This window comes from Taudactylus pleione, unplaced genomic scaffold (assembly GCF_031769625.1).
Source record: "Taudactylus pleione unplaced genomic scaffold, aTauple2 ptg000157l, whole genome shotgun sequence".
NCBI classification, from domain to species: Eukaryota; Metazoa; Chordata; class Amphibia; order Anura; family Myobatrachidae; genus Taudactylus; species Taudactylus pleione.
The window spans coordinates 1,916,420-1,936,282 of NW_028284559.1; the positions used below are offsets into that span (position 1 = coordinate 1,916,420).

General features: G+C 42.3%; 1 protein-coding gene across 2 annotated transcripts in view; it reads right to left on the reverse strand.

The window, feature by feature from the left end:
- The window catches only part of LRMDA (leucine rich melanocyte differentiation associated), a 1,034,991-nt gene that overhangs the window by 161,179 nt on the left and 853,949 nt on the right, over window positions 1–19,863 (reverse strand). For both annotated transcript variants that reach the window (XM_088475000.1, XM_088475001.1), the window contains exon 6: window positions 1,957–2,041. In XM_088475000.1, the coding sequence (XP_088331126.1) occupies window positions 1,957–2,041 (85 nt within the window). The remainder of the gene's footprint in view (window positions 1–1,956; window positions 2,042–19,863) is intronic.

The window sequence follows — 19,863 nt, forward strand, 5'->3', positions numbered from 1 at the left end:
CAACCCTCTGAAATGCTATTGGAGAGGATCTCGCTACATATGCAAGGTCTTCTAAGGTTCCAAATAAACTTTCTGTGAAGAGAACACAGGGGGAAACTACCACAGGAAGAGTCTGGAAGAGGTAGAGAAGTTTGGGAAGGACATTCATTTTAATTGCATTAATACAGCCAATCCAAGATATGAACAAAGTCCGCCAATGAGAGAGGTCTTGTCTTGTTCTATAACTTTGAACAAGGGGGGTAGTTTGCCTTGTAAAGTGTGTGCTAAGATTTTATAAGGTTGACACCTAAATATTTAATGAATTCGAAATGCCAGGTAAAATTGAAGTTTAGATGGAGAAGGTCTAGGGACGGCTTTGGTACAAGAAAGGTTAAGGTTTCTGATTTGTCATTATCAAATTTATAACCATATAATTGCTCATAAAGGGAAAGCTCTTGAAACAGGTTTGGAAGGGAAATCAGTGGGTTGGTAAGGGTAAGAAGAACATCGTCGGCAAAAAGAGATAGTTTATAAGAAGAGTCACCAACAGGAATGCCAAAGATGTCCTGACTTGCTCGGATCCTGCAGGCCAGGGGTTCAATGATTAAAACAAAGATCAGCGGGGAGAGAGGATGCCAAGTAAAATCTTTTCTACTGCTACTGTTTGACCATGGGGACTATATGGCTGTACGATTGATTTGTATGCACCTGTTAGCAATGAGCTAAAATAATCAAATACTCAAATTAGAAGAACTGTCCAAATAATTGTGGGCATGTAGTTGATTTGACAACTGTCTATACTTTCTGAGGGAAATTCAAGAACAGCTTTTTAAGGTACCTTACTTGGAAGGAATTCAATTATTAATAGACAACAGTTGCAGCCAGGGCCAGTGGAAGGCAACGATCTGCAAGTCACCTGCACCCCATTTCTTACCTTGTGTTTGCCAAGCAGGTGGGGCAGATAGGAGAGGGGCGTGTCTGAGTCAGTGCCGACTGTTTTGCTGCTCATCCATATTATGCAGCACTTTCCAGAGAATATTGAATCATTCACATTAGTGCCTGACCACATTTTGGCTTACTGTCTAAATTACTCACAGAAAAACCACACAGAATACTAATTAACCAAATAACCAAATCGAACTGAATAAAACAGCACTGTGAGGCAGCAATGTTAACCAATGTGCCACAGCGCAGTTTCCCTAGATCTAACAGATGAAACCACAAGTCAAATTGGTATGTCTCCTTTAAGACTCTCTATAATATTTCACTACATTAACCAAGTTTTTTATAATATTAACTTTACAGTATAACTGGACAAATGAAACTGCCAATGTCTAAAAAAAAAAATAAGACAATTTCCTTATTGTTTTCACCTCTCTATAGAGCATATTCAGTGATATTTCACATCATGTATCATGTAGTGCTGCTGTGCAATGTGTTGCAAGCCTCCGGAAATAAATCTTGTCTATGGGACTGGAACTTAAATGTCAAACTCATTCTGCTATTGTGACCTAGCAAATGACCTCTGGCTGCTGAGGACCAGATTTATGAAACCTACGCTTTGCCATGTCTTCTCTTGGATTAAGGTTTATCATCTTTGGTTATTACAATTTCTCATGAATGCATATATGCAACAAGAGGTTAATCCAATGCTTCTAAAAATATTGATGCCTCACAATCTGTATTCTGTCAACAATCTGTATTCTGTCAACATTGTTGGAGATACTGGTCAGGCACAAGCTGCAGAATTTATTCTCTGGGTCAACACATTACATTTAAATCCTCCGTTACCTCAATGCACAGGCTGTGGGCCTGACAAGGATGGTTTACTCGTCATCTGAAAAAGTGCAGCTCATACAGTGAAACTGCTGTGCCAGCAAGATGGGGCAGTGAGCAAGAGGGAGACAGAGCACGCTGTGAACTTTTTACTACCTTGCAGTAAAATACTAGATAAATAATATTGCATGCACATCTTACCTCTGTGATTGGCTGGATCCCTTGATACTGATGGCAGAGGGGTGTAAGACAAATCAGGAGAGCTGGAGTCTGTGCCACTTGAAACCTAAGGGAAAACAAACATAAGACACATCAGTCAACATAGTAACGTGGATAATACTGTGTTTTTACAATTGCAAATACAGATCATGAAGACAGAGAGTAATTGTCACACTGAAGTCATACTGTAGCTTTATTATTACACATCACAAAAGCAGAGCCAGAGCCACCACAAGGGGTACAACCCATCCAAAACATCTATAAGACGAACTGGTAGGGGTCCGTTTATGTGCGACTGAATTGTGTGCATTGGGGCTAATTCACATAGGTGCACTGCTGAACGCAGATTCACGTTTATCAGGAATCTGCGCATGCGCAGGACCCATTCTGCGAGTGTGCACTATGGGTCCTGCTAACATGCAAGCTAGCCCTTGAATGTCTCTGCCTGCTTGACAGGCAGAGGCATTTAAGGGGTGGTGCGGGGACGAGCGGCGTTCCCGGAAACGGGTCGTGTCCGCCACGTTTTCTGGGAGTGGCCAGCCCAGACACTGCATATGTCCACAAGCCGTCCACCATCGCGACCATCGACCACTGTCATAGTGCTGGGATCGCAAATGCAGCAGGGGGTGTCATAGACCTCCTGTCATACACCTCCTGTCATACACCCTCCTGTCATACACCCTCCTGTCATACACCTCCTGTCATACACCTCCTGTCATACACCCTCCTGTCATACACCCTCCTGTCATACACCACCTGTCATACACCCTCCTGTCATACACCCTCCTGCCATACACCCTCCTGTCATACACCTCCTGTCATACACCTCCTGTCATACACCCTCCTGTCATACACCTCCTGTCATACACCCTCCTGTCATACACCCTCCTGTCATACACCCTCCTGTCATACACCCTCCTGTCATACACTTCCTGTCATACACCTCCTGTCATACACCTCCTGTCATACACCCTCCTGTCATACACCTCCTGTCATACACCTCCTGCTGCATTTGCATTTCTGAAATCCGAACCCCCCCCCCGAGCCCCCCCGATCCGAGGCCGATCCGAGTCAGGCTCGACTTTTCCCGCCTGACTCGGATCTGAAATCGAGGCAAAACGTCATCATCCCGCCTTCCGGGTCTCGCAAGTTTTGGATCATATATAAGGTACAAGCGTCAGTGAACAGTGGACAGTGAAGAGGGAGGGTGGGAGTTAGGGCTGGCTGGGCTGTGTAGTGTAGTGCAGAGTAGTGTTGTGCTGTGCTGCGCTGTGCTGGTGTTGTCCATAGGGGCTGTGTCCACTACTTCAAAGTTCATAGGGGCTGGCTGTGTTGTGCTGTGCTGCTGTTGTTAATAGGGGCTGTGTCCACTACTTCAAAGTCCATAGGGGCTGGCTGGACTGTGTTGTGCAGTCAGTTGTCCATAGGGGCTGTGTCCACTCCAAAGTCCTGTGCAGTGTCCCAGTCCTAAGGGGTGCGGTAGTGTTGTCCAGGGGGTGCTCTGTCCATCAGGGGTGCTCCCCCCAAGTACTAAAAAATAAAATATTTTTTCTGTGTTTGTGAATTGTGTGCGCAGTAGCCGCACGTGCATCAACAAAGTAGTGCCAAGCGTGCGCCTGTGTCATAAGTAAAGGGCCGGCTGGCTTGACCGTTAAAGGGTGCTGTAACCCCCAAAGTACACTCCAGTCCAAACCAAATAAAAAAATATTTTCTGTGTTGTGAATTGCGTGCGCAGTAGCCGCACGTGCATCAACAAAGTAGTGCCAAGCGTGCGCCTGTGTCATAAGTAAAGGGCCGGCTGGCTTGACCGTTAAAGGGTGCTGTAACCCCCAAAGTACACTCCAGTCCAAACCAAATAAAAAATTTTTTTCTGTGTTTGTGAATTGTGTGCGCAGTAGCCGCACGTGCATCAACAAAGTAGTGCCAAGCGTGCGCCTGTGTCATAAGTAAAGGGCCAGCTGGCTTGACCGTTAAAGGGTGCTGTAACCCCCAAAGTACACTCCAGTCCAAACCAAATAAAAAAATATTTTCTGTGTTTGTGAATTGTGTGCGCAGTAGCCGCACGTGCATCAACAAAGTAGTGCCAAGCGTGCGCCTGTGTCATAAGTAAAGGGCTGGCTGGCTTGACCGTTAAAGGGTGCTGTAACCCCCAAAGTACACTCCAAACCAAACAAAAAAATATTTTCTGTGTTTGTGAATTGTGTGCACTGTAGCTGCACGTGCATCAACAAAGGAGCAGTGCCAAGCATGCGCCTGTGTCCCATAAGTAAAGAGCCGGCTGGCTCATTTCTTAAAGGGTGGTGTAACCCACAAAGTGCACTACTCTCCTGCAAAAATAAAAAAATATTTTCTGTGTTTGTGTGCGCCGTAGCCGCACGTATATATCAATATAACATAAATGGAGGACCAAACTTTCTCCGATAAAAATAAAATAGGGAAAGATCAAGAACCACTTCCTCCTAGTGCTGTTGCTGCTGCTGGGAGTTGTTCATCATCCCAGAGAGGAAGTAGGAACACCACTACTTTTACTAAACAATTGACCCTCCAACAGTCCCTAGCGATGAGGATGAAGTACGACAGCAGTCATCCTGAAGCAAAACGTATAACTGAGGCCTTGACTGCTATGTTGGTGTTAGACGTGCATCCGGTATCCGCCATTAGTGCAGTGGGATTTAGACAATTGATGGAGGTAGTGTGTCCCCGATTCCAAATCCCGTCTAGATTCCACCTGCATCCTCAAAGCAGCAGCGACAAGCGTGCATCTGACTGTTAAAGGGTGGTGTAACCCTCAAAGTGCGCTCCACAAACAATAAAAAAATTCTTCTTTTTTTTTCTGTCTTTGTGAAATGTGTGGGCTGTAGCCGCACCTGCATCCTTAAAGCAGCAGCGACAAGCGTGCGTCTGTCTGTTAAAGGGTGGTGTAACCCTCAAAGTGCGCTCCACAAACAATAAAAAAATTCTTCTTTTTTTTTCTGTCTTTGTGAATTGTGTGGGCTGTAGCCGCACTTACATCCTCAAAGTAGCAGTGACAAGCGTGCGTCTGTTAAAGGGTGGTGTAACCCTCAAAGTGCTCCAAAAAATAAAAAACTATTTTTTTTATGTGTTTGTGACTTGTGTGCGATGTAGCCGCACGTGCATCAACACAGTAGCAGCGCCAAGCGTGCGCCTGTGTCATAAGTCAAGGGCCGGTTTGGACATCTGGTCCGGACTGAAGGACGTGCCAACAATTTCTGACAAGTCTACTGTCACTGCATATGATACTGTCCTCAAAGCAGCAGCGACAAGCGTGCGTCTGTCTGTTAAAGGGTGGTGTGACCCTCAAAGTGCGCTCCACAAACAATAAAAAAATTCTTCTTTTTTTTTCTCTTTGTGAAATGTGTGGGCTGTAGCCGCACGTGTATCCTTAAAGCAGCAGCGACAAGCGTGCGTCTGTCTGTTAAAGGATTACATCGGTGACAGCATCCAAGTAGGCATGTCAGACAGTCCGTACCTGTACTGGCAGGAAAAAGAAGCAATTTGGAGGTCCCTGTACAAACTGGCTCTATTTTATCTGAGTTGCCCCCCCCTCCAGTGTGTACTCCGAAAGAGTGTTTAGTGCAGCCGGGAACCTTGTCAGCGAAAGGCGTAGGAGGTTGCTTCCACAAAATGTGGGGAAGATGATGTTCATAAAATGAATTATCAACTCTTCCAGGGAGACCAGCCTCCAGAACGTACAGAGGGACCTGTGGTTGTGGATTCCAGCAGGGACGAATTAATACTCTGTGAGGATGAGGATGTACACAACACTGAAGAGGGTGAGGAATCGGTGGATGAGGAGGATGAGGACGACATCTTGCCTCCGTAGAGCCAGTTTGTGCAGGGACAGATTAATTGCCAGCTTGTTTTGTGGGGGCCCAAACGAACCAATAATTTCAGCCACAGTCGTGTGGCAGACCCTGGCGCTGAAATGATTGGTTTGTTAAAGTGTGCATGTCCTATTTATACAACATAAGGGTGGGTAGGAGGGCCCAAGGACAATTCCATCTTGCACCTCTTTTTTTTTTTTCTTTAGCAGTATGTACTGTTTGGGGCCTAGTTTTTCAAACTGCCATCCTGTCTGCCACTGCAGTGTCACTCCTAGATGGGCCATATGTTTATGCCGCCCACTCGTATCTCTTAGCATAGTCATCCAGCTACCTCGGTGCAACCTTTTTGATATAAAAACACTATTGTGAGGTGTGAGGTGTTCAGAATAGACTGGAAATGAGTGGAAATTAAGGTTATTGAGGTTAATAATAGCATAGGAGCAGAAAAACACACAAATTCTGTGATTTTAGCTGTTTTTATGCTTTTAAAAAAAAAAAATACAGATCCAAAACACAAAACCCAGAACCCAAAACACGGAAGGGTGGTTTTGGCAAAACCAATCCAGATCCAAAACACGAAGAAAGATCCAGATCCAAAACCAAAACACGAAAAGTGGCCGGTGCACACGCCTAATTTGCATGATTGCAAGGATTACATTGCAATTTCGATCCTTGCTGAATCAGGTCCATTGTCAGTATGGTGTTGTTGCAATGCCAGTGATGGCACGCAAAATCGCTAGATCTGTAATCTCATGGCTACTGTAAATCTGGCATAGATACGCACATGATCACATACATCACCCACAACTGAATTGACCTTGTAGATTAAAAAATATGTACTGTATAACAGTACATAACTGCTCTGTATGATGACCTTCAGATTGGATATTATCATGTCAATGTGTTGGGTACAGTAAGCCGGTGATCAGGATCCTGGCAGTCAGAACCCCGACGCTGGCATCCCGACAGGGTTAGGATACAGACACCTGCTGGTACCCTAAACCTAACCCACAGGGGTGTATTTAGAGAGGAGGGGGCCCCCTCTTTCTGTCCGGCGGCTGCGGCTGACAGTTTCAGTAGACTCCGGGGGCCCACACCACGCACCCATACTTCCTAATACTTACCTCTCGTCCCACGTCGGCTGGAGAGGCGCTACACAGAACACCGGGAAAGTGGCAGCTGCGGCCATTTTACCAGTGATTTCCTTACTGCAGAACGCCAGGAAACTGGCCGCTGCTATTTTCCAGGCATTCTGTGTAGCGCTTCTCCAGCCAATGTGGGACGAGAGGTAAGTATTAGGAAGTATGGATGCAGGGTGTGCGGTGTGGACCCCCTGGACCGTGTGCCCCACATACCCTGCACCCATTATAGATACGCCCCTCCCTGCAGCCTAAAACTAACTCTACCCCCTGCAGCCTAACCCTCCTCCTAGTGCCTAACCCTAACCTTCCCTCTAACCCCAATACTTTCTGTTGGGATTCCGGCGGCGGGATTTTGAGCACCGGAACTGCATACATGTTTACATGGATAACTACTAGTTTATTTTACTTGCTTTATTATATGATTGCTTCATAAGTTTTTTTACAGTGCTTGCATTTGATTATGGAAAGCACCTCTTTGTTTGGGTAGACCAATTTAAACAATGTTAATAAATACATTTTGAATAACAAGAGATTCAGGACAAAAATAGCGCTTAATTTGCACATATAACATATTGTCACGTCACCATCACTGCCATAGAGTAAAATAAACACTATTAATCTAGTATCCAGCTCCCTTAACCATCGGTAAACCAATATTTATGACGAATGACATAAAGAGACACTGGACAAAAGTTGCTATGAAGAAATGGATGGTAAATATAGAGTAAAGTAGGTATGCTCCTGCAATGCCTCAGTGAAAGATCTGAGAGATTAAAGTAAATTCATAGTGGTCACAAAAGTGTGTTATGTCTATTAATATTTACTTTTTTCAAACTATACTGGCGAGTTAAGTCATATACAGGAAGAGATGAACAATCGCGAGGTCATTATAGATGACAGGCTCTTGAGAAATAAGATGCATGGCATATTTACAGAATTGTAAGAACCAATTTAGTAGGAACACAAACCCGTATAAAACATCCAGCCCAGAATGTATTTAGAATTGTTGTTTTTCTTCAATGTGAATTAATTCTAAATTTGTAATTGTGCCACCCTGAAGCTTGCGCTGAACATTTCAACATCCCCTCCTGGTGTTACTGAATTAATTGGTTCCTGTTACAGACCAACCACCAACAAATACATGAACAAACTAATAACATAAATAAAGATTTTCTGCAGCACCTAAAAAGAGTTGACCTAGATCTGGAGTTTACATCAAACAAAAATGGAGAGCAATGCATTAAAAAACTGCTGGGTATAGGAGACAACAACTCAAATATATTTCGGAAATTAAAAGAATGTATTTTTATTGTGCCTCATTTTCATAAATTTTTTATTTATTTAAAAAAAATAGTATTGTGTATTGCAAGCTGAAAATTACAGGCATCAGTTGATCAATCTCAAACTTAAGCTGGGTACACACCTATACAATCATCGGGCCGTTCATCCAATATCGAAAGAAAGCCTGTTGGATTGTATAGGTGTGTACGCTGTTCCGATGCAGGAGCATTAGCCGATAAACGGCTTTTAACGTTCCTGCAATGGTCGGGATCGGGAGGTGGCATCTTATATACTGTTTAATATTTATAGGTTCGGCCTCCCGATCCCATAGAAGCCCGTACACACGGTGCTATGTCTGCACAGAGTGTACAGTGCTCACAGACAGCTGAATGGGGGGGTCAAACTAGGACAGCTTTACCTGATCAGCCTGCAATCGAAAAAATGTGTACCCAGCTCTAGAAGCATGTTACAGTATACACTTCTGTCAACTCTGGTATCTCCTAGGTCAGAGATCGAGATATGGGCAGAATACTGCTTTAACATATGCAAGCGTTAATGATACTAATGATGTCAGGATTGGCATCTGAAAAAAAAGTGACATAACACTCTTATAGGTTTCTATCACTTCGGTATGATGACATTTATTCATATAGCGTCAGCATTATCTGTTGCGGCTTTACAATTGGAAACAAAACAGTATTAAAACAAGACTAGGCAATGACAGACAAACAAAGAGGTAAGAGGGCCCTGCTTGAATCTTTACAATATGTAGGGAAATAGGAATTTGAGACATCCAGTTTGAAAGGTAAAAGATTCTTAGGGGGGAATTCAATAAGCCGCTTTTCCGCAAAAAACGGCTTATCGTGCGAATATGTACTTATCGTGCAATCCTATAAGCTGCAACTTTTTTGTGGGTGCGAATTCTCCATACCATTAGCTGAAAAAAGTTTTCACCACCTCCTTAGTACAGGTGAAAAGTTGTGCAAAACTCCTATTTTTCACTAAAAGTGTTGGGACTTGGGGCCTGATTCAGAGCCGGACACAATTAGCGCTCGCTTGTCCAGAAAATAGGGGTGGCTATTCAAATCAACCGTTCGCTCTTTGCGGTCTGTTCACGCCTCTATGTCTGAACGAGTGAACAAAACTTGCGGACGTTTTTTTAAAAAATACGCCCCCTGGCCGCTCGCATCCTACGTCATGTCCGCTATTTATTAGATTAATCGAGTACATCGACCAAGATATGAACTGCTCGCTATTCTTGTGGTTGCTTTTTGCTACCACAATTTTGCGAGCAGTTCTGGCTATAAAATAACCCAGTGACGTGGTCAATGACGCTGCTGTATTAATTATGCACACCCTTAAAACGCCCGTTTTGACCTTTAAGCACGCCTGCGGTCGGATCTCCACTCCCCGTTTTCAAGCACCTTCCCCTGTTACCACCCACATACGCTCATTCTGTCACTCAAAATAGCAGGCATTCGCTATTTTGCGAGCACACGATTTTCGGCCGCACTGACTGGTTCACGCATGCGTATTACGATCCGTACGCATGCGCAGTTGGGCAAACATCGCTCGGAGCGAACGAGTGGCCGCTTACGAGCGGCTCTGAATCAGGCCCTTGGTTCAGAACTACTGGGACACCCTCCTTAATGACTAATTAGGCAAAAATATTTTTTAATTAGCTTAATTTGGACAATAATGACATCATTTTTGGGGAGAAAAAATACAAAGTCCTGGAAAATGGGATAATTGATATGGGATAGGTATATGGGGGTGCTATATGTTGGGACAGGTGTTTTTAAGATTGCAGGTGGGTTTTATGCCGGGTACACAAAAGACAATATGTCGTCCGATCCGGCCGGATGGGACGACATATCGGGCACATCTTCTAGTGTGTACCCGCTATGTCACTTATGACATTGCCCGTCGGACCTGGCAACATCGTTAGCGAGGGCCATGCTGCTGGATGCAGCATGGTCACCGCCATCGCTTTGTCGCTGCCGGCATCGGCAAGTGTGTACGCACTTGCCGATGCCGGCACCCTGCCGTGTCCCGTCGCTCACAAGGTCGGTACACACAGACATAGTCTAGTACAGACAGATTTCCCCATTTTTACTTATACTTTCGTGGGTAAAATCAGGAAGAATTATCGCATGAATGCCTCATTGCGACTTTTGCAATAGGATTGCGCGATAAACAAGGACATGCATAGCCGCGATAAGCAGTAAACACCTGCGAAGGGTGCGATAACTTAACGCACGTTAAGTTATCGCATTATCACGGCTACTTGAATTCCCCCCTTAGTGGGATATAATGAAGACAACACAAAAAGAAAAATCACAAGCGCACAACTCCAACATTACTATTATATACAGTATAATACATTTTGCAATAAATAAATCTATTTCAAACTTCTATTGCAAAATGTATTATATATAATTAGTAATGTAGAGTTGTGCACCTGTGATTTTTCTTTTTGTGTTTGCAACAATAGTCTCCACAGGTAGCACCTTCCATTATATATATTCAGGGTGTGCAGTCTAGGGCCCTTTCCACATACTCTATAATGAAGACAAAGCAAGAGTCACCAAATTGTTCAGTCAGTTACAGAGCTCTTCATTGCATATAGTTCATACAAACTATCATTTCATTTTGGCAACATAAATAAACAATGGATGATTCTGAGAAGAAATTGTGCTTAGTAGCCAAATAGATCCCAGCGAGTATCCAAATGATGGCCACTTAACGGCTCTGGAGTGAGATCTTGCCCGTGAATTATTGAGTTTACTCTAGATATTTTAAATCCCGATGATTTCCCTTGTAAGACTACCCATAGTAGTACTTGAATACTACCAAGCATAGTTATTCCATTCTGATGAAGTTGGCAGTTTTATCAATCCCCTGGCAGTTGACACTCCCTTATTGTAACCATCGCAAAAATAAGAAACCAATAATGTATTGCTAAGAACTTTTAACCACTTGGGAACTTTTTATTCAGATACAAAATAAAAGGATAATTTGAAAAAACATTAATTGCTGGAAAATTCAGTAGATTGTTGATGAAAGACTTATGCTAAAGGAGAGGCGTACCATTAAAGACATCTCTTGACTAAAATTTTAACTTTATGGTGAATATTCATGTACATATTATTAACAATTGAATAAATCACAACACACTGAATACTGTTATTGTAATTTGGGTTTCCAGTACAGCTGTACCCAGGAGAACTTTCTTCTTCCATTTCCGGCTTTGAAGAGATTCTGGATTCCCCTTAATATTGCAGTGGCAGCAAAAATGACTGGAAAACCTTAATTTCCATCAGTGAAGTGGCGTGTATTACAAATTCTAATGCAATCTATATTTTTTTTTGTCAGAAGCCAATTAAGCTAACAGTATGTTTGCATGGATTGTGGGAGTAAACTGAAGTAAAAGGGGTAAATCCATGCAAACATAGTAGAACATACAAACTCCACATAGATAAAACCTTAGATTTAAGGGCATGATTCATTACGAATCACAACTGCGATCGCAAGCAGACCAACTGCGAAAATATGCTAATGTTTGCAATCGCAGTGCCGTTGCAACCTAAAATAAGGACGCCCACTTCCTCTTACTCACATCCGCAATACTTAGCAAGTATGCAAGAACATCGTAACATCAGAGCCTTACGCACAATTGCTACAGGTCTGACCTTACCCAGAATGCTGAAACGCACTGATACGCCAGAGTTTCTCCGACCACCACCCCCAAACGCTCACTTCCTGGCAATCACACGGTGATGGGTCTGCATGGTCACTGCGATCACAGTGTGATTGAGCGAGAAATTTACGTCCGCACACTGCGATGCATACACATGTGCAGTACACAACAATCGGCCATCTGCATGCATAATCGCAATTGCGATCGCTAATGAATCAGGCCCTAAGTCATGGCCCAGTTCTATGACGTAGATTTATATATTTGTATATAGAACTTTTTAGGGTGGAGGAGGGGGATCATTTTGAATTCTTATAACTAACTCCAGACCCAGTGAAAACAAATCAGTGGACTAATTTCAGAAATGAATAAAATTAGCATCTGAAGACTTGTCCAGAGTATGTAAGCTGCTAATCTAATATCAACTTGAAGTTTTAGCTGAGTACCGGTACCTTTTTCATAGACTAAAGTCGGGTACACACTACATGATTTCTAGTGTGTACCAACCTCACTGGCGATGAGAACCATCGGGGTGCCAGCATTGGCAAGTGCATATATGCCGGCAGCGACGGAACGACAGTTGGGGCCATGCTGCATTCGGTCCGACGGACGAGGTCACTGACGATGCGTGGGAGCGCACATCGTCAGTGACATTGTCAATACACACTGGATGACTTAACGAATTTGTTGTAACGATTGGTCGTTATCGCCAAATTCGTTTACAATGTCGTCTAGTGTATACCAGACATAAATGCACTGCATGAATATACAGTGCCTTGCAAAAGTATTCACCCCCCTTGGCTTTTTACCTTTTTGTGTTACATTAAAAAAAAAAGAAAAAAATAATTACAGGTTGTAATCTGAATTTTATGTGATGGATCTGCACAAAATAGTCTAATTTGGTGAAGTGAAATGAGAAAAATATATATAAAAAATAATCTTTATAAATAAAATTCTGAAAATTGCCATGTGCATATGTAATCACCCCCTTTGCTATGAAGCCCCTTAAAAGTTCTGGTGCAACCAATTACTTTCAGAAGTCACATAGTTAGTGAAATGAAGTCCACCTATGTGAAATCTAAGTGTCATATGATCTGTCAGTATAAACACACCTTTTCTGAAAGGTCCCAGAGGCTGCAACACCACTAAACAAGAGGCATCACAACATGAAGACCAAAGAGCTCTCCAAACAAGTCAGGGACAAAGTTGTTGAGAAGTACAATTCTGGGTTAGGTTATAAAAAAATATACAAATCTTTGATGATCTCCCGGAGCACCATCAAATCCATCATCATCAAATGGAAAGAACATGGTACCACAACAAACCTGCCAAGAGAGGGCTGCCCACCAAAACTCACAGACCGGGCAAGGAGGACATTAATCAGAGAGGCAGCACAGAGACCAAAGGTAACCCTGAAGGAGCTGCAGAGTTCCACAGCAGAGACTGGTGTATCTGTGCATGTGACCACAATAAGCCGTACACTCCACAGAGCTGGGCTTTATGGAAGAGTGGCCAGAGAAAAGCCATTACTTAGTGATAAAAATAAGAAGACATGATTTAAATTTGCCAAAAGGCATGTGGGCAACTCCCCAAATGTATGGAGGAAGGTGCTCTGGTCAGACGAGACTAAAATTTTACTTTTCATCCACCAAGGAAAACGCTATGTCTGGCGCAAACCTAACACATCCCATCACCCAAAGAACACCATCCCCACAGTGAAGCATCATGCTGTGGGATATGTTTTTCAGCAGCGGGGACTGGGAAACTGATTCGAGTCGAGGGAAAGATGGATGGTGCTAAATACAGTGATATTCTTCAGCAAAACCTGTTTCAGTCTGCCTGTGATTTGAGACTGGGACGGAGGTTCACCTTCCAGCAGGACAATGACCCGAAGCATACTGCTAAAGCAACACTCGGGTGGTTTAAGGGAAAACATTTAAATGTGTTGGAATAACCTAGTCAAAGCCCAGATCTCAATCCAATTGAGAATCTGTGGTCAGACTTGAAGATTGCTGTTCACAAGCGGAAACCATCCAACATGAAGGAGCTGGAGCAGTTTTGCCTTGAGGAATAAGCAAAAACCCCAGGGGAAAGATGTGGCAAGCTCATAAAGACTTATCCAAAGCGACTTGCAGCTGTAATTGCTGCAAAGTTGGCTCGACAAAGTACTGACTTTATGGGGGTGAATAGTTATGCACACTGAAGTTTTCTGTTATGTTGTCCTAAATGTTGCTTAATTCACAATATTAAAAAAAACACCACTTCACAGTTGTAGGCATGTTCTGTGAATGAAATGATGCACACCTTCAAATAATCCATTTTAATTCCAGATTGTGAGGCAACAAAACATGAAAAATGCAAAGGGGGGTGAATACTTTTGCCAGGCACTGTAGGTTGTACTATTTAAAATTTGTTCAACATACAGTCAAATTCCTTACTTCTCTTTGTAAGTGATTATGTTAGTGGCATTCCCACATGTTTTCTGCTTGTGGGAAACTAAATTTGTGATGGCAAGTAAAAGGGCCCATCACAATTTTGTTATGGTGCCCAGATATTTCTAGTTACGCCACTGTGTACCTGGTTTACTGTATGTGCAATTTTGATTCCATTCCAAACAAAGCAATAACTATGTGGAGTATGTACTGTATGTTCTCCCCATGTTTGACTGGTCTCTCAGTGCGCCAGTTTCCCGACACAAAATTACTGGGAGGTTGATCATCTAATGATAAAACGGACTCTAGTGTAGGGGTAGGCAATAAGCGGCCCTCCTGTGTGGGCTACACAATTTAGGGCGGTATTCAATTAGTTTCGTGTACGCGATAAAATTCCGCCTGCCAGACTTTATGCCTACATCGTGTGTTTTGGACGCAGAAATTTATCATGGGTGTCCCCGCTATTCGCTATATTCAATTCCAAAACACGTGAAAACGGAAAGCTGCAAAGTCAGAACACACGGAAAGTGGTGTCAGAATAGGGGAAATCAGCCTGAAAAAAGATACAGTGACATTGGGGATCAATGTAGATGTGCCCGAATACTCCAAAGAAAACTTTTTGAGATATTTAAGTTGTTTCAATTGCTTCTAGTTAGCGTATTTGCACAAGTGGTGAAGAATGTCATAAAGCTGCATTTTGTGGAGAAATTAAGTAGTCCTGGCATATTTGGGGTACCTGAAAATGGGTGCTAGTATATCTTTATGTCTGTAAAGTGAAGTTTTAGTAAAAGTGAATTTCCTCCTGCATACAAGCACCTGCAATCCCAAAAACACCTTCTTAGAGCACCCCCAGAACCTTAATTCGCTAGTTTTTGAAGTTGTCCCCCCACTTTGTGCTTTTTGGCCCCCAAAATGAAAGACCTTTTTTGGGATGTTCTTAAGTTTTTTTCTGAGTTGTCCTTTGGGGGTTGTCCCAAGGGTTTTTAATGATTTTCCCACCTTTGCACCCCAAAACAAAAATTTGGAGATAAGCTCCGACCACGCGAAAATCCGCATTCGGCGATGCTTTTTTGCGGAAAACGTTTTTTCGCTTCTGATTGAATACGTCCCTTAGCCTGAGAGCTCCAATAGGGCAGGGGCTGATGTGAGCGATTAAACACTGTAAAGAGCAATGTAATAAGTTAGTGCTTTATAAATAAAGGTTAATAATTCTTGAATTTGATTTGCTTAGTTTGATAAGTGATTGCTAACCTGCCCAAATGCTAACCTATTAGACTATGTTGGCAACAACCAACACAGATAAACATGTAGTGTGACAGAGATTACTAGCATCAGATTGATATTTTTGTTGTCTCAGGCATAAAGCCAAGCTGAAGTTTGGTAGCGTAGCTTAATGAGAGGATGTCAGGATTGAAAGGACAAGTGCCAGCCAGAAAAATATGGAGCCAGCATTCAAATGCCACTGATTTTCCATCATGGAGTTCTTGTGAATTATCACCGGAGATATAGTCCAAATGTGAGAGCGGATTTTATCCATGTTTCACCCATGAATCATAAATGGGAAAAAAATTTACAGTCTAAATTGCACTTAAAAGGAATAAAGTCATTTTATGTCAGGCATGATTTATCAAAATGATCTCATTTTAAGAATACTGCAGTGCATCTTGATTAATAACATAAGATATTATGACAAATTGCCTCTTTAATGGGAAGACAGAAATGCAGCACCAAGAAATGGAGGCAGCTAAAATATACAAGAAAAAAATAGCCAATTACTGGCAAGATACAGTAGATCTTAGTTTTGCAAAACTGTAAAGAATCTTGAGGAAAGCCAGCTCCTGAAAATGAAATGTAGTGTCAGGCCTATCACATAAACATGATGCTCAGCATCCATATTATTTATTTATATATTTTATTATTTGCTAAGAAGTAATTAACCGCCCCGCAATCCACCAGATACTTTATATCTACAGATTAAAGCACCACTATCATCACACATTGTTAAGGAGAGGCCCATTTTCAGATAACTCATGAACTTGTAAGCCCCTCACTCCATTTTAAACTACAGTTCAATGTGGTCATATTTTCAATTTGATGTACCAGAAGGGTCCTGTAAAATATAACCTCTTATCGCCACATAGGACAGCAAAATTATTTTTTTTATGCCTATTTTGTAAAAAAACAACAACAACCTTATTGGTCTCCAATAAGAGCTAGGGTATATATACAATGAAGTGCAAAAGTCATGGGATAAATGCCTAGTATCATGTAGGACCTCGTCTAGTCTGGTGAAGTGCAGCAACTCAACATGGCTTCCATCACACAAGTGGATGGAAGACCCTTGGAGAGATGTTGACCCACAGTTCCCTGATATTTGTAGGTGCAGGATGTTCGGTGCAAATAGACCTCTCCAATACGTCCCAAAAATGCTTGTTCATGTCGGGCGAACGTGGTGGCCACACAATTCGTCTGCACTTTCCAGAATGCTCCTATGGACAACCTGGGACCGATGACACAGTGCATTGTCCTGCTGGAATATTTCATCATTGTGGGGATACATGAAGTCCATGAAAGGATGCCACGTGAACACACCCCACACCACTATGGAACAACCACCAACCTGCCTGGTGCCTTGTTGATGACTGGGGTACATGTCCTCATGGGGTCTGCGCCACACCTGAACCCTACCATTAGCCAGAAACAACTGGAAACGTGACTCATCGGACCATATTATAGATCGGGGAATGTTGACTGTCCGCCCAACTTCGGAAATAGAATGCCCCATCAGTCGGCACCCAGTATCATGCCCTGACCGAAATGCGATAATTCACGGCACCTTGCCATGATCAGCTTAGCCGGTGTTTTACTGACTCACAAGATCTCAGCATACAACTGATGCAGGTCAGGGCATTTCCAAGACGCCATAGTATGGTGACGCCACCTATCATTACCTTTACATACTGCTATCCCATGACTTTTGGCACTTCAGTGTATATGCTGATGTTTCATGTAGATGCTATGTTTATACAGAGATGGCTCAGTGAGGGAGATGGCCTGTCAACCATGATTTATGGCCCAGGCAAAGATATATTGACTAAAAAAGACAAAAGTTGTGGTCACTCCAAGTGCATTATACTTTTATTCATAGGAAGCAAAATACATGAATGCATTTCTTTTCAACATATATATCTCCAGAGGGAAAGGCACTCCAAAAGCAAAAGCAGCTTGCGGCGCACAAAAAAACCACTATATCTGACATATATAAAAGTGGCACTCATCCAGGCTCTAAATGAAATAAACAGCCCATCCTGCATGACAACGTTTTGGATTTGCTCCATCATCAGGGAAATTACACACACACATAAAATATATGTATATATATATATATATATATATATATATATACACACACACACATATGTATACACACACATACACACAGTACTGTGCAAATATTTTAGACAGGTGTGGGAAAAATGCTGCAAAAGTGAGAATGTTTTAAAAATTGAAGTGTTAATAGTTTATATTTATCAGTTAACAAAATGCAAAGTGAATGAACAGAACAGAAATCTGAATTAAATCAATATTTGGTGTGATCACCCTTTGCCTTCAAAACAGCATAAATTCTTCTAGGTACACTTGCACCGCAAGATGGTTGAGTGCCGTGGATTAAGCATATTATTAATATATTTTTTGTGGTCACACTCTCTAGGACACCCTGCTTTTTCAAATGTAAGCCAAACTTTGCAAGCTTATTCCCAGGTGCTCATTAATTTATGTGCCTGGGTGTGGTTCTGTCTCTTTAAACCAGGACCCATACTCATGGAAGAAGTATAATTTCTTTTAAAATCTGTGTGACGGCTGGAGCCAGATGTGGCAATGTTCATATTTTTGAGAGTCAGTGCAGGGACTGACAAGATGGGGAAGACCGTGACGTGGTTGGTCAGCAGGACAAATTATTGTAATATTTTGGAACTAACATTCCCTGAATTTAAGGAATTACAGTTTGAATAGTGAGTGATGAAATTTTTTGTTTTTTATATATATATTATATATATATAGGGTTGAGTCTCCCACATCCAAATATTCAGAAATACGGAATATTCCGAAATACGGATCTTTTTTGGCATGACTGAGATAAATAAACATTTGATTATTGATGGTACAATGTGCACAAACTTTGTATAAGGCACAAATTATTAAAAATATTGTATAAAATTACCTTCAGGTTATGTGTATAAGGTGTATATAACACATAAATGCATTATGTGAGTATATTTGGGTTCCATTCTCAAGATACTTCATTACGATAAGCAAATATTCCAAAATACGGAATATCCCGTTATCCAAAATACCCCTGGTTCCAAGCCTTTTGGATATGGGAGACTCATCCTGTATATATTATATATATATATATATATATTTATATATATGGAAATGGTAATGGCGGCACAACTGGATTGGGACTTTGGGCCTGATTCAGACCCGGACACTAAGCCGCGATCGCTCGCTATGGGCGATTGTCACCCGTCTGCGCATGCATCGCAGTGCGCAAACTAGTCACTGCGATCGGGAATCATGCGCTTGTAGCACAAAGACTTATCGCTACTTCCAGTGACAGTGTTGTTTGTGGGTGGTAACAGGGGAAGGTCCTGGAAAAAGGGGAGTGGATGTGCGAAAACAGGTGTGTCTGAGCGTCAAAACGGCGTTCTTTGTGCGTGCATAATTAACATGGAAGCGTCATTTTTTGGCAGAGCCACCACTTGAGCAGCCCTTATATAAATATTATAACCTGTAATCCTACAGCACACTGATTGGGATGCCAGGGCAGTCTGGTCACATTACAGGAATTGTTTTGCCATTTTATTTGTCCAACGCAGTGCAGTGGAAATAAAGGAGATAGACTATAACTTCTATAACAACGGGTTTATTTTGACATATAACCACATTGAAGGCTCATTTTCCTCCCAAACGATTTTCAATATCCCCTTCCATTTTGGGTTTAATACTTTTAAAGTTTGGTTAAGCTGGCTCCCGCTTGCCCTGACTAATTTTCTTTCAGATGACAGATCACAGGTCTTTTAAACTCTCCATCCTTACCCCCTTCCCTTGTCTGACATAGAAGAGTCTCTAATCCAGAAACCCTGTCCCAATTAATCTTGCTAAATTGCCACATTATTAACATTCCCACCCACTGAGGGGCAACACTCTTCTACATATAAGAAGACCCCTCGCTAAGCATCAAAGATCTCCATCAAAGGCTCTCCTGATCCAGGTCGCTATGAGCATCAGGCACTGCTATCCTTTTCCCCTCACTGATCAAACATTTTCACTTGGAGATCAATTCACCTCCCACACCCATTTCCTCTTGGAAATGTGCCCCCTCTCGTACCTTTTTAGCTAAAGCTTTTTCTTCTGCTTTACAAGTCTCAAGTCCCAAATAAGTAGTAAAGAAAACAACTGTAATATAAACTAGATGAGGAAAAAAGGAT